Source organism: Hippoglossus hippoglossus, chromosome 17 (assembly GCF_009819705.1).
Source record: "Hippoglossus hippoglossus isolate fHipHip1 chromosome 17, fHipHip1.pri, whole genome shotgun sequence".
Lineage (NCBI taxonomy): Eukaryota > Metazoa > Chordata > Actinopteri > Pleuronectiformes > Pleuronectidae > Hippoglossus > Hippoglossus hippoglossus.
In genome coordinates this window covers 15,957,357-15,971,256 of record NC_047167.1, presented here as the reverse complement: position 1 = coordinate 15,971,256, position 13,900 = coordinate 15,957,357, and the positions used below count along the sequence as shown (strand labels likewise).

Sequence of the window (13,900 nt, the reverse complement as noted above, 5' to 3'; positions counted from 1 at the left end):
CTTTAAGTTCAGATCAGTGATGTAAACATGAACATTATGTTTCAGATGAGATAAACACGATACATGATAAAAACAAAACAGTAAATATTGTACTTTCTACTCCTACAGCTGTAATTAAGATTTTGTTGACAAATATAAGGATCAGCTTATAAAACTCAAGACCGAACCACCTAATCACTTTGTTTTGTGACCTTAAAAGAATAAATGGTTATATGGATTTAACCATTTATTGCTAAAATCATGTACAACAACCATTTTATACATAACATTACAGTCAATGGAAGAGCGAGGAAAGAGGGTTATGTTACAAGACTCAAAGGCCTTATAGACGCCCTGTGTGGTTTATTCATTACAAACTCCTGCTTTTCATCCATATCTCTCATTTAGACTCAAAAGCTTCCAAAGACACTAACCATATTCGGCTAAATTCAAGGGAATGTGTTTAAAATGAGTCGTCTAGAATATTTATTTACATGCAATGAGAAGTTGCAGCCATAAAAACAAAGTAATTCTTCAACAGAATAAAGTATATTCCACATAACTTGTTGTACGACACCACTACCTAAAATAAAGTTGTTTATTTTAACAACTTTTAAGCAAAAGGAAAATGGAATTTAAATCCACACACACTGGAAAAAGAACTTCCCAAGCACCTTGAGTGAGCAACATTTTATTTTTTCTCTATTAACAAATGGTCAATGCAAGCTACAAGTCAAAGCTGGAAATAGTCAAGAACTGAACTTTAGTATTTAGAAATCTGATACAAACAAAATAGCTTCAAGCTTTATCACATCACAAGAACAAAAGAGAAACTCAGTGATAATGTACAAGTTGGAAGAAAAGAGCTTTTTACCGTCAGAGCACAAAACATCAGGAGCATCACTTATAGAAACAATAGAAACGAAAGCATGTTTAAATATGAGCTCTATTTATGGTGAGGCTGTTTTTATTTTGATCCTTTTTTTTTTATTTGAATGACTCATCTGGTGAATCACATCCCCAAAATCCAGGATATTTAAACATTAAACATGCCCAGAAAACACACGGTGCTTCAATTATACTTTTTTTTTTTTTTTTAACAGCACGAGAAAAGAGGTCGACACGGGACAGGATTTAAAATTAAGGACTGTACATAATTGCAGGTTGCGTCTCAGGCGAGGAGACGAACCGTCTTTCCAGTAACCGTCAAGTAGTCCTCGTCAGCCAGCGCCCGGAGCGCCTCGTCGAACATCTCCTTCGTGATCGCCTGAAAACAAAGCCAAGGAGTCATGACAGGAAGTGATGGCGTTGTTCATGGAAACGGAAAATGTCTAAAATATTCGCCTAAAGCTAAAACTACAAATGCTCTCATGGCTTTTTCTTTTCTTGGAGTGAATTTACTTTGACGACCAACATTGTCAAGTAATTATGGACAATTTTAAATATCTCTATTTAAAAATTGTTTTCATCTTTGCTTGAAATTACATTTTTATTTTCAGTGTACCTCTGTAAAACTGTTAGCTCATATCTAATGAATTATTAGTTTATTAATGTCACGTAAAACAAACTGTTATGGCTCCAGATTTCTCTCAGCAGTAACAAAAAAGCAGAATAAATATTTACCGTTTCCGACTGTCCTCTGAGGTCATCCAGCAGCTGCTGGTATTTTATGGCTGGCATCTTTCCCTTGGCCTGGATCACTTTCTTTAGAGCATGGGCAACTTCCTCCCTACGCTTGCGGGCGGTGGCGCTCATACCTGTGAACAGAAATCAACATTATGAAATATACCTCCTCAGATCGGTAGATCCTGGAGAATGCGACGATCAATCTGGTAATACATTTGTTTTTATCGTTAGAGTAACTTTTAAACAACGGTCAGACATTTAATGGTTTCAGCCTTTCCACTGTCAGAGGTTGTAGCTTTTTCTTTTTTATAATAAATACCATATTTTGGGGTTTTGAACTTTCTTTTCAACAAATAAGACATTTTAAAATGTCACTTAGGACTTTGGCTATTTCCTCTTTTTCTTCTCATTTTATTGTTTAACAGATTAAATGATTGAACACATTCGGTGTCAGCCTTAATTCCAACATAAGGAAACAGTCCTGAGCGATAAATTGATTTACAAGAAAACTACCATTTTATGGTTGTGAGTTATCAGAGTATGAAAAACCATATAAATGATTTGATATTTATAATTTTGCATTTTATCCGAGCCCGAGTTCAGGTACCATATTACAAGCCTGCGTTTACAAATAGTTGCTACAATTCAAAGTGCATCACAGCAGTGAGTTAAAAACATTCTCCAGGCCTCTCCACCTTACGAACCTGTTGTGAGAATAGAGATGTCAACAAAGCCTGTCCTGGGGTCTGTGGCTGACTGTTTGAGGGCCTCGCGGTGGAGCCGCTTGGCCTCCTCCACGTCGATCGTCTCCACCTTCTCAGAGAGGCGCACCTTAGCGTGGGCCTCTGCCAGCCGGATCAGGGACTCCAGCTGTCGGGGGTAGGCGGACACCATTCCTCGACCGCTGCCTATCTTCCTCATGTCCACGTACGCCTGTGGACCAACACGCACAAGGTCATCACAGGTTCTCGAAACAAATCTGTCTGGAAATGTTCAACATCACGTCCAGAGATTGTAGAACTGGGTAGAGGGAACAAACCTCAATGAGGGCCTGGCCGGCTTCTTCGCTCAGTCTTGGATTGATGTTGGTTCGTGCATATGCGATGTAGTCCTTCAACACGGCCATGTCCAGGTACTCCTCCTCGATCTGCTCCTCGCTCTGGTAGTACAGCGACACCAGGTGGTGGGCCAGCCTGCGGTCGTACGCCTCGTCTTGAGGGTCCAGCATCAAGAAAATAAGATCGAATCTGGTGGAGCACGAGAACTTTACTTTAAAAACCAATAATGTGAGAATAAATCATGAAGATCTGATGAAAAAGAACTTTAGGCTGGATGTTGGTCAGTCATATCTGAGAAACTATTTTCTCAAACAGTTTTTATTCAGCATCATATGCAGGTAACAAGCGTTTCTAAGTAAAACAGTTATAAAACCAAAGGATGCTCAAAATATCCTACAAAACATTCACTGGTTTGTAATTATAATTTACTGATTTGCCCTGACAGACAATATTCACCTGGACAGCAGCGTGTGCGGCAGCTGGATATTCTCGATGGTCGTCTTCTTCGGGTTCCACTGAGATTCAACCGGGTTGGCGGCGGCCAACACGGCGGTGCGGGCGTTCAGCTGGCAAATGATTCCAGCCTGAGGAGACATGGTTCACATGTTGGATCTTTCGGTCTCATATGTTCCTGGTTTTTCGGCACATGTATGAAATGAATCACATCTACCTTGGCAATGGAGAGGGTCTGCTGCTCCATGACCTCGTGCAGCACCGAGCGCGTGCTGTCACTCATCTTGTCGAACTCGTCGATGCAACAGATGCCGTTGTCGCTCAGCACCAGAGCTCCTGTCTGCAGGACCAGCTGCCGGGTCTCCGGGTCCTTCATCACGTAGGCGGTGAGACCCACGGCGCTGGAGCCCTTTCCTGACGTGTACTGGCCGCGGGGCACCAGGTGGTGGACGTACTGCAGCAGCTGGGACTTGCTGGTGCCAGGGTCTCCGCAGAGCAGGATGTTCACATCTGCACGGAAGTGGCCGCGGCCGGTCTGACTGAAGTCCTTACAGGTGCCGCCGAAGAGCTGCAGCAAGATGCCCTGGAAGGAACGGAAGACTTATCAATTTTTTGTGCACATTAGTTTCCGTCAAATTCTCGATAAAGTGCTGGATTAGATGCATATTAAAATTTGTCCAGAGCCCTGAAACTAACACACCCACATAAATAGAGCAGTTAAACTTCACCCATTGTTTCCTGCTTGTGTTACGTGGCCCTTGTAGAATTCCACGCTCATATTCTGTCCTGCATCCTTTTACACACAAACCTTTTTGATGTCCTCGTGCTCATAGATACTCGGCGCGAGTGCAGAAGAGAGGCGCTCGTAGACGTCCGGCTTGGCCGCCAGCTCCTTCAGCGTCTGCACTCGGACTTCGGTGAAGAGCTTCTGGTCGGTCTCATCGTTCAAACCGTGGAGACGCTTCTCGTCCGTCTTGCGGAAGTGGATGGCGTCTATGTGGGTCTTGTACACGGACTTCACGTTGCTCTGGCGTGGGTGCACGCGCATGGGGACAGCTCTGTAGACACCTGCAGGGACATTTGAGAAACTGCTCAGTGATCGTTCAACAGCTCTACTCATGAGTTTAGTGCTGAAATGATTGACTTTATCAATAACTTGTGATAGAGTGTAGAGGGAGAGAATCTCAAATATGAGAATTGATATAATCATCTATAGATGTGAACAGTTGGTCTGACAAATTAGAATATGATATTTAGTAGAAATTATTCAAATGACACTTAAATATTCTAATAATCAATGATAAATCTATTGTTTTCTGTCATTTCTTTCAAAAAGGAAATATTCTATGCTAGAGGACTTTCTGATTTCGAATATTTAATGTTTTTGGGGGTTTTAAAAGCAGGTTGATGAATAAAAGAACCAATCTGAAAACATCTATTTAAAATTCAGATAAATAGATGAGATCTTACCAGTGATGTTTATTCGGTCTCCTGGCTGCACTTTGTCCACCAGGTCGTTATGAGCATAGATAATAGTTGTGTGTGGAGTTTGACCGGCCGGCATGTCTTCAGGAGACTCCTGAATTTTGATCTGTTGCAACAGAAGATCAATAAATGAACAGATGTCGTCACCTCAGCGGCGACATGTCACCAATCACCACCTCACATATTGTGAGCTGAGGTGTTACTGACTGTTTAGCAATCTGCCCCTCAACCCCACCCAAGTCTCACCATCTGTTTGTCTGAAAAGGCGGAGCGGTTGTGAACGAGCGCCAGGCTGTGGGTGGTGTTGCAGTTCCGACACACAGCCGGCTCAGCGATGCGCCCGCGATCCACCTCCACGCGGGTGCTGAAGGCGCACACCTGGCACTGGAAGAAAGCCTCCTGCATCTCGGGGATGAGCTGCGAGGTGCGGATCACCATGCCGCTGATGGTGATGAGCTGATCGATGTCTGCGGAGGCAAAGCATACGGCGACACAGAAGCTTTAGTCGGAAGCCGATACCTCACATTTTATCAAAACAAGGGCGAATCTTCACAAATATCCCACACTAAATATGGGATGAATATCTTGCCCTCATACGTGTGATCCACATTAACGTATGCACACACCTTCTGGGTTCAGGCTCCGCATGTTCCTGGTTTTCAGAGCGTTGTAGGGGCGAACCTGGATCTGGTATTCCAAAATGGAGTCTGGGAAACGCTCAAAGAAAAGTTCGTTGACGGCCATGTCGAAGGTGGGAATGACTTCCTGCAGGGGAAACAAATGACTTGGTTATTAATGTCAATATGTCAAACTGCCACGTATGTAACAATAAATACAATTTTATAAAAGATCAGAAAACATCCTGTAGATTGTGACACCAATATTCGTAAAAGTCAATTCCCTCTGCATTTGCAACTGAATTTCAATTAAAACTATAATTAATTTACCATAAGATATTGATCTGTGGTCTATTTTAGAAATTGATAGGATGTCTGTTTCTATTCAGTTAAACTTACAGGTGGAAATACAGATTGATCCCTTTATGAATGAAGACATTTATGAAGACCTTTTACAGCAAAATTGCATCAAAACTGTAAAACTTGAATCTTGAGAATAACGTGTGGTTATAAAATAAAGGACTTTACCTGTGGGTAACAGATGAGCTGCCTGTAAAGTTCTGTATCAAAGGACTGCACATGTAGACTATTCACATTCAGCACCGGATCTCCAACAACACTGATCTGTGGGAGAGAAAATATATCAACTATTAAAATGAACTAAAATGAGATTTGTTGCAATATTACGATTTGAAAAAAGAACTAATGCAGCACAAACTCTATTTACCCTCATTTCCTTTGAGCTCATTCACTGTTCAAAAGTGACCAAAAAGTAGCTCAAATAAAATAAATGACCTGATTTAAACCAGTGTTTTAACTGGTGGCATCGTTTCTACTCCATAATTGCACAACACGGAGTCTTACACTACCTCTTCCAGCTTCTGCATGTACAACGGCTCGTTCAGATCCAGGCCAGCGTTCTCGTCCTCAGTGGAAGTCTGGTCGATGAACCTCTGCAGGAACCTCTGGAAGCAAAACGGCACAAAAACATGCAAACGTCAGCTCCAATGGATTCGGAGCAGGAAAAGTGTTATAAAAAAAGATTTAATGTGCGATTATGTTCATACCTGAAACTTGTCCTTGCAGACTGCCACGTTGACGTCAGTCCCCCAGATCACCAGTCTCTGGCCGGCGTTTGGTTCGGTGGCGACTGCACCATCAGTACTCGGCTAGAAACAGTTTTCAAACATTTTTTTAATCGTGGTTTATAAGAATATAATGATAATAATCAATGAACTAAATCTCGGCTCCTCCACTGACCGGCTCAGACTGGAGATCAACCTGTGGAGCCTTCCTGACCGACCCCAGGTCAGGACGCTGCCGGGCCGGGGTGCCGCGCACTCCGCTGCGAGGGGTCCCTTCCACCCTGGAGCTGGGGGTCCCGTACATGAGGGGGGAGCTCATGTCCACTTCATTGGGTAAGACTGTTAGGAGAGAGACAGTTAAAACACCTCTGATCCTCTAGTGGATAATGATAAAACGATGCACATTAAGCCACACTGGGCACGGTCTCACGTACCTGATGGTCGTGGGCTGGAGAACAGGGAAGTGTCCAGAGGTGCAGAGGGACTGAGCAGGTCAGTGGCCGGGGAGGTGGGCATCGGCATCAGGTCCCCGGTGGAGGAGTCCTGACCCCGGCGCCTCTGAGAGGGAGGCGAGATGGGGCCCTCGCTCGTGGCTGAGGATACACGGAACACGAGAAGAGAAATTAACAATAGTACAAGAGACCTCATTTAAATATTAAAACCATCTCAGAATCTTTCAGCAGGAGGTTTTAATTCATTTGAACCTATGAACTTACGTGTGGAGGGGTTGGTGCTCCTTCCACGCTTGCGGCCTCCAGGAGTCGACATTGGGGAAGACATCGTTGCTGCAGAATCTAAAGATCAAATGGATTCAAATTAAATGACTTGCAGGGGCAGATAAACTACATTTTTTACAACTACTGTTGTAAAAAACCTATCATCTGGATTTCCTACACCTGTCGTCTGAGTTTAAACTACAGGCCTGTTGTGTTTATTTATTCTACTGGGTTGGCAGCGAGGACACCAGGCTCATATCTAATATCATTCAGTCATCAAGGGTTTGAATGTTTGAGCAAATCCACTGAAATTATGAACCATTGTTTGTTGACATACTGTTGAACTGACAATCCTACTCTTCCTGTTTTATTCACAGATTTAATGCACATGACGAGTAGATTGAAAGAGCTGGGCTGATATTTGATCATCTACCTGCTAAATGAAATGTACAAACATGTCTTTAAGTGGATATGAAATCTGTTAGGATTGATAATATTCACATGACACCAGACTACAGTGTTTTCTAATGATAGGAATCATTCACGGTTAAAGAATAAATGTTAAAGTGCAAATCAAGGCCTTTGTCCATCTTCTATTATGACAAACTTTGCAGCTTCAATGTTTTGGTGATTGGCTTTAATAAATCAATATTCAGTTCTTCAAAATAAAAGTAAACTGCAATTATGAGACTCATGTGTCCTGCCTCCACTTCCACTTCGTTAAAACTGTGTCTTTGTGAGTTTCACAGAAAACCTTGGGTCGGTTCACGTCAGAACTTCTCCACCATTTGACATGAGGCCGCAGAAACAATGAGCTGAAATCTACTTCCTCTGATTTGACGCTTTAAACCGAGCAGGCAAACAAATGTAAAATCCCTGAGACGAGGTCAAGCAGCGACGCTTTGATTCAACCACCATTGTTCCCAGTTTGATGATAAACCAGTTAAATTACACTCAGCCTTTTCTTACCTCTTCTTGTGTTCGCGTCCGTGTGCTGCAGATCTGGCGCGAAACTGCAAGTGACGTAATTTTCGCGGGGAACTTTGGACCAATGGGAGGCCGAATTGGTGCGTTTCCTGCCAGGCGACTCGTTCACTTCAGAGAGGGAGGGGGGGAGGGGTCAAATGACTTTCTACTAATGCGACTTCAATTAAACATAATGAGAAGTCTCCATAGATATGTAAAGTACTTTAAATACAACTATATAACTATACATGTTTCTCCATTTGTTAATAAAAATACATTGTGTGTTTCCTGTGTGTGATCTTATACACATTTACACCCTGAGCTCATTTGGTTTGGTCCAACAGGAAAACAGTCCACGTCTCTCTTTATTGAAACTTTTCACAATACAAAAAAAAAAAAATCAATTCAAATAAATAAATAAAAATAAGTTACAAGTCCTGAAACGTGTGAGGACATATCAGAAAACCAGACTTACAAAAAAAAAATACGTGGGAAAATGAATTAATAAACAAGCTTCATATACATACAACTAAATTATTAAAACATTTAATTTGTGCAACTCTACTGCCTCAAAGTATAAATTAACAAATGCTATAATAATACAGACAAATGTAATGATAAAAAACTAATAAATATAAAATTCACCACAGTTCACTATGTTCTGAACATTAAAAAAAAAATCCTAAATATAGAAGCATGTCATTGAATTTACATATTTCCATCAATGTAAAGGGAAATTGTAAAATCCTGAAAACTTGGATTTATTGCCGAATTGTAAATGAAATGAATTGCAGCAGATTTTTTTCTTTGAGGAAACATTTTTAAACAACGTGCAGTCTAGAGTTTGTCTTGGAATAAACTATTATTTATTTGTGAATATGGATTTTACAGAAGGCCCAAAATGCAGAATAGATTTTCATGTAATAACAAAATGCCAGTATTGAAATCCAAAATCGACACAGAGACAACAGAAGGAGGCAGTGTTGGGACATTTAATCAGGAAGTGGACACATTTTAACCTCTTTTATAAAATGTCTTTGATTTATCTAATGATCACATGCAAAAAAATTACAAATGAGTGAAATATAATTGTATGAATTTATTCAGGAATTAAATCACAGCGTCACAAGAAAAATCCTCTTTATTGATACAGCGTGTATGTGCGTGTCGTGTGACTTTACCTGTAGGTGCGTTCAACGATCACTATGTGGCGCAGTTTCCCTTTGAGACGGGACCGGGACAGAGGAAAAGTACTGCTCACCCTCCAAGAGGAAAACAGCGAGGCGTTTCTGAGAAGTGTCAGCACATGTGTCATTTAAGGCGGTTTTTTAAATAGATGAGATTTTCAGTTTAACATCATCAGAAACATTTTGTTCTTGACCCGAGGGAATAATTACCTCCTTAAATGTAACCCTGTCTGACTAACATTTTTACATTTTTTACATTTTTTACATATTATTCAGCTCATCTATCTACGTAGCAATCCATTCTCCCACCCCCCCAACTATCTATCTTTCTATCTCTCATCTATCAATCCATCTACCTACCCCTCCACCTATCTATCTATCCACCCCTAACCTCTCTCTCTCTCTCTCTCTCTCTCTCTACCCCTCTTCCCATCTATCTATCTATCCACCCCTCCACCTATCTTATCTATCTATCTGTAAATATGATAACTTGAGATCCAAAGACAAAATAATGTTTTCTTTATGATACATTATCTATGACTGTCTACAATTACAGTATTACATACACTTCAATGTCTTATACATTAGAGTACATATCATAACTTGTTATAATACTTGTATCACATGAGTACACAGTACATTGTGGTAGTAGAGTTTCACCTGTGTGTATTTCCTCTGTTGCCCAGCTCTCACCTGTGTGAGTGATAGTGACTCTACTGTTTGTTTACATTTGCTTTTATTTGTTCAGCTTTTCATATTTGTTTCTGGTCAGTTTTGTATCTCTTTGCAAATTTGTTCTCTGGGCTAAGGAAGTGGAATGTGACTATTACTACAAGTACAGCTCTTAAGTACATATTCCATGTACTTTCTTGAATATTCACATTTACATTTCTCCGCCATAAGGGGAAAACACTGCACCTTTTACTGGACTATCAACTCTTTATTTGACAGATATATTATCATTACTTCACAAGTATAACAGAAGAAATTGTAAGAATGAAATCATCCGTCTGCAGTTAATAAAATAAGATGCATTGTTAAACTACTAATGGTATTTAAAGTAGCTACAATGAGTTTTGCCTCCACTAGTAACAAGATTAAACTTCCATTGGAAATTTCTGATGGTTTTTCTGTGCGAATGATTAGAAGAAACTCAAGCTGGAACTTTTTCGTGAGGCAAATTTTATTAGAAAATCCTGGACAGACGACAACTTCGCTGTAATGTAAGTGGTTAAGTTTACGTTTGACAAATGTTTCACCACCACAAAAGTATTTTTTGGTCTTATTATGCCAAAGGCCCCCCACCACTTTTATACAGGCCCCCAGAGTGAAAGAGAAGAAGAACAATTTGTAGTTTATTGTTATTTCATTTCTCCTTGTGAATCATTTTGTTTCTCTTTGGAGTCATTATACATCTTTTCTGGTTTTATGTCTCATTTGTGTCTCTTTATGGTCATTATGGGTCTTTGCGGCCATCTCTATTTTATCTCCATGTGGTCATCATGTGTCTTTGTCGTCATTCTGCGTCTCTTTGTGGTCTACATATCTCCTTGTGAATATGTTGTGTCTTTTTTTGTTAATTTTACAAGTCTTTGTCATCCTTTGCGGCCTTTGTAGACATTGTGGGTCTCTCTGCAAACATTACTGAATCGATTTGCGGTCATCTTACATCTCTTTGTGATCAGTGTTTGTTCTATTGACATTTGGTTGGTGTCACCCAGGTGTCCCTGACCCTTTGGGCCCTGGACCTCTGCCCAGCAGGATCATTCAGGAACACGTCAATGTGTCTTATGAGTCCACGTGGTCTGCTCACTTGTATGAGCACGACAATAACTAACTATGATAATCTACTCGAACACAGGGAGGATCCACACTTTAATGACACCTGGCTGATTATATTTCTGTTCTTTTACTTTATACAACGTCTGAAATCAGAGGTTTGACTGGTGATGATTGATTTTTTTATCTCCCCACCAGTGTTTGAAGCTGACATTTATAGGCGGACAGATTAAAGTAAAGTCCAAACACCGGAGCGGAGCAGAGCCACAGCATGTCAACAAGTCTCAGCCATTCATACGATCATAGTAAAAAGTGGGTGGCAACGAGCAACACGCCCCTCTCTCCTCAAATGGGAAGTGAAGGGACACCACGTGATCCCCGTTTGCACTTGACTGGCTCCTGAGAGGGCGGCACGTGTGACGTCAGCGGCGGAAACGATACAAAACACTCTGCGGGAGAACAGGCGCCTCAGATGAGTGACAGGAAGTGTGAGAGCGTTGTTGACAGCAGCCTGACAGTCAGCACCCAGGGATACACGCAGCCCGACTTTAAAGTTTAAAGGAGCAGAAGCTGCAGAGAGAGAGAGAGAGAGAAACAGCGCAGCGTCATCCAGCTGCAAACAGCTGTCACATCTGTGCGTCACTTCGAACAACACGTAAAGTTTCTTCCCTAAAGCACGTGGACGAGTCGTCAGAGTTCATGTGTGACATATACAGCCTGGACTCCCACTGCGTGTCTCCACAATGCAACATGAGTTGGGCGATGGAGCCTGCTAACTTCTACGAGTGCGCCAAGCTGGGCGGCCCGCAGCACGGGGCGTGCAAGCCGGGCAACAGGGGCGACGGGTCGGCCGAGGACGGCACCATGGTGGAGCTGAGCACCGCCGCGGCCATGTACGACGACGAGAGCGCCATCGACTTCAGCCAGTACATCGAGTCGATGACAGCCGTGCCCAACCTGGAGCTGTGCAACGACGAGCTCTTCCTCGACCTGTTCAACACTGTGAAGCAGGAGAAGGCGGATTTCTACAACCTGCAGAGCTCCGTGCTGCCCGGCGGCATGCAGCCGCAGCAGCCGCCGCTGTCAGCCGCGTACACGGCGGCGAGGAGGGCGGACAGCGACCTGGAGAAGGGGGCGTTCAGCGCGCCCATCAAGCAAGAGTCCGACTGGAGCGACAGCGACATGTCCTCGTCCCTGCCCTCCCAGATCGAGACCTGCGCCCAGACCTCCGTCAGCCTCACCACGGGACAGCCCACCCCACCCACGACCCCGGAGCCCGCGTCCGCCGTCAGCTCGGCCAAGTCCTCCCCGCGGAAGATGGGCAGGGAGAAGGGCAAGAAGTCGGTGGACAGGTACAGCATGGAGTACCGACAGAGGCGAGAGAGGAATAACATTGCAGTGAGGAAAAGCAGGGACAAAGCCAAGAGGCGCAACTATGACATGCAGGAGAAGATGGTGGAACTGAGCGCTGACAACGACAGACTTCACAAAGCTGTGGAGCAGCTCACCAGGGAGCTCTCCGGCCTCAGAGACTTCTTCAAGCAGATGCCCAACTCCTCCTTCGCGGCTCTGTCCTCGAGCAGCGAGAGGCGGTGACACACTCACTCTATGAACTGCGCTTTCAGGAGACATACCTCAACAGACACTTTGTGTTTACCATCTGTACCAGATGTATTTTAAGCTTACCATAATGGCACTGGAAAATATATGATGTTGCTGCCATATTTTATGTGGGATTTTTCTGTATTAAATTATTTTACCACTGCATTTATGACATGATATACCTGACATGGTACCCTTTTTTATAATTCCAAACTTTGTATAAGAGCCAGAGCATGATCTTTTATATAGTTTGTATAAAACCTGGAGAATATTTTGTTTATGGAATCTACAATAAAATCATTGAAAAGTTGCAGAAGTTTCCTGGCGTGTGAGTGTTTTCAGAAAAGTACAACAGGAAGTGAGAAACCAGAGTCAGCAAAAATAAGTTTATTGACAGTGTCAGTAATCTTCAATACAGAGGTAGATGACTTGGTCTAACAAAGGGTTTTTGGACCAATTTAAAAAATGTGTTGGCTCTCAAACGCTGTCCTCTGAAAGTCCCATCCAAGTCGAGGCAGCACGTGGGCTGCTCTGACAGACTGCATGTCACTGGCCTGCCCTTGGGCCGTCAACTCCTGGTCCACAGGATCACATATCATTAACACAAACAAGACCTTGTCTTCTTGACTTCAGAGCAGCCTCAAGCTGTCAGGGAGGCCTTCAGCAGGGGGGAGTGGGCTCAGACCAAGGCCTGGTGTGCATGCAGATCCTTGGAGCCCGAGGATTGATACCATTAGAGGCAGATTTCTTCCAGGCCGATCCAGGGGGCAGGTTTCTTGGTGACGACTCGGACGTAAGCGGTGAGGGGGCCCACCTCTTTTCCCAGGACATTCTCCACATCGTAACCTGGGAACTGAGACACACAGTCCATCAGAAATAACTCATACCTGACACCCTGAAACATACACGTTCATTTACTATGTAACTACTACTACTTTAGACAGGAAACCTGTCTCCAAGAATTACAATTATTTCTTCTACTGCAGCTTTAGAAAAATAACTTAAATCAGATGATGTTGCTGCAGGAATACCTGAGTGCACTTCAGGCTCTGATCTTTGCACCCTTCATATCACTCAGCATCTTAGCACTCTGAGAAAGACCATTATAGCTGCAACAAATCTAATCAGAGTGATTGATAGATTATTTCAATCAATTCTTTTGTCTAAAAAATGCTAGAAAGTTGTAAGAAGAAAAAGCCTGTTATAATTTGTCAGACTAAAATGAGACCTTTAAAATTCCCACTGTGTCAAACCAACAGTCTAAAGACAAAAAAAAAGCATCAGATCGTCTTATTTCAGTTATATACAGCAAATCTCGACAGTTATCCTTTAAAAAAAGCAACTGCA

The 13,900-nt window shown here is 42.6% G+C and overlaps 3 protein-coding genes and 1 long non-coding RNA gene across 8 annotated transcripts in view; 2 read left to right on the top strand and 2 right to left on the bottom strand.

Moving 5' to 3' along the window:
• Positions 1-13,900, top strand: part of LOC117778033 — a 303,640-nt gene that overhangs the window by 232,236 nt on the left and 57,504 nt on the right. The gene's annotated exons all lie outside the window — the stretch shown is intronic.
• mcm4 (minichromosome maintenance complex component 4) lies at positions 655-8,089 on the bottom strand. The gene is made up of 17 exons (XM_034613209.1): positions 7,989-8,089; positions 7,020-7,097; positions 6,738-6,896; positions 6,479-6,642; positions 6,286-6,387; positions 6,088-6,183; positions 5,747-5,842; positions 5,228-5,366; positions 4,848-5,068; positions 4,587-4,707; positions 3,925-4,184; positions 3,334-3,699; positions 3,120-3,247; positions 2,645-2,852; positions 2,310-2,538; positions 1,603-1,736; positions 655-1,246 (listed from the first exon to the last, which is right to left on the bottom strand). The coding sequence occupies exons 2-17, from the start codon at positions 7,081-7,083 to the stop codon at positions 1,151-1,153; spliced, it is 2,583 nt and encodes an 860-aa protein (XP_034469100.1). The 5' UTR covers positions 7,084-7,097; positions 7,989-8,089; the 3' UTR covers positions 655-1,150.
• Positions 11,419-12,863, top strand: cebpd (CCAAT enhancer binding protein delta). Its single transcript, XM_034613226.1, has one exon. It carries the CDS (start codon positions 11,651-11,653, stop codon positions 12,545-12,547), a length of 897 nt encoding a protein of 298 aa, XP_034469117.1. The 5' UTR covers positions 11,419-11,650; the 3' UTR covers positions 12,548-12,863.
• spidr (scaffold protein involved in DNA repair) overlaps positions 12,921-13,900 on the bottom strand; it is a 32,019-nt gene continuing 31,039 nt past the window's right edge. For 2 of the 5 annotated variants that reach the window (XM_034613206.1, XM_034613207.1), the window contains one exon: positions 13,287-13,406. In XM_034613206.1, coding sequence (XP_034469097.1) covers positions 13,287-13,406 — 120 coding nt within the window. Of the gene's footprint in view, positions 13,407-13,900 lie in introns of all 5 variants that reach the window. The other 3 variants (XM_034613208.1, XM_034613205.1, XM_034613204.1) reach the window with 3 other exon arrangements.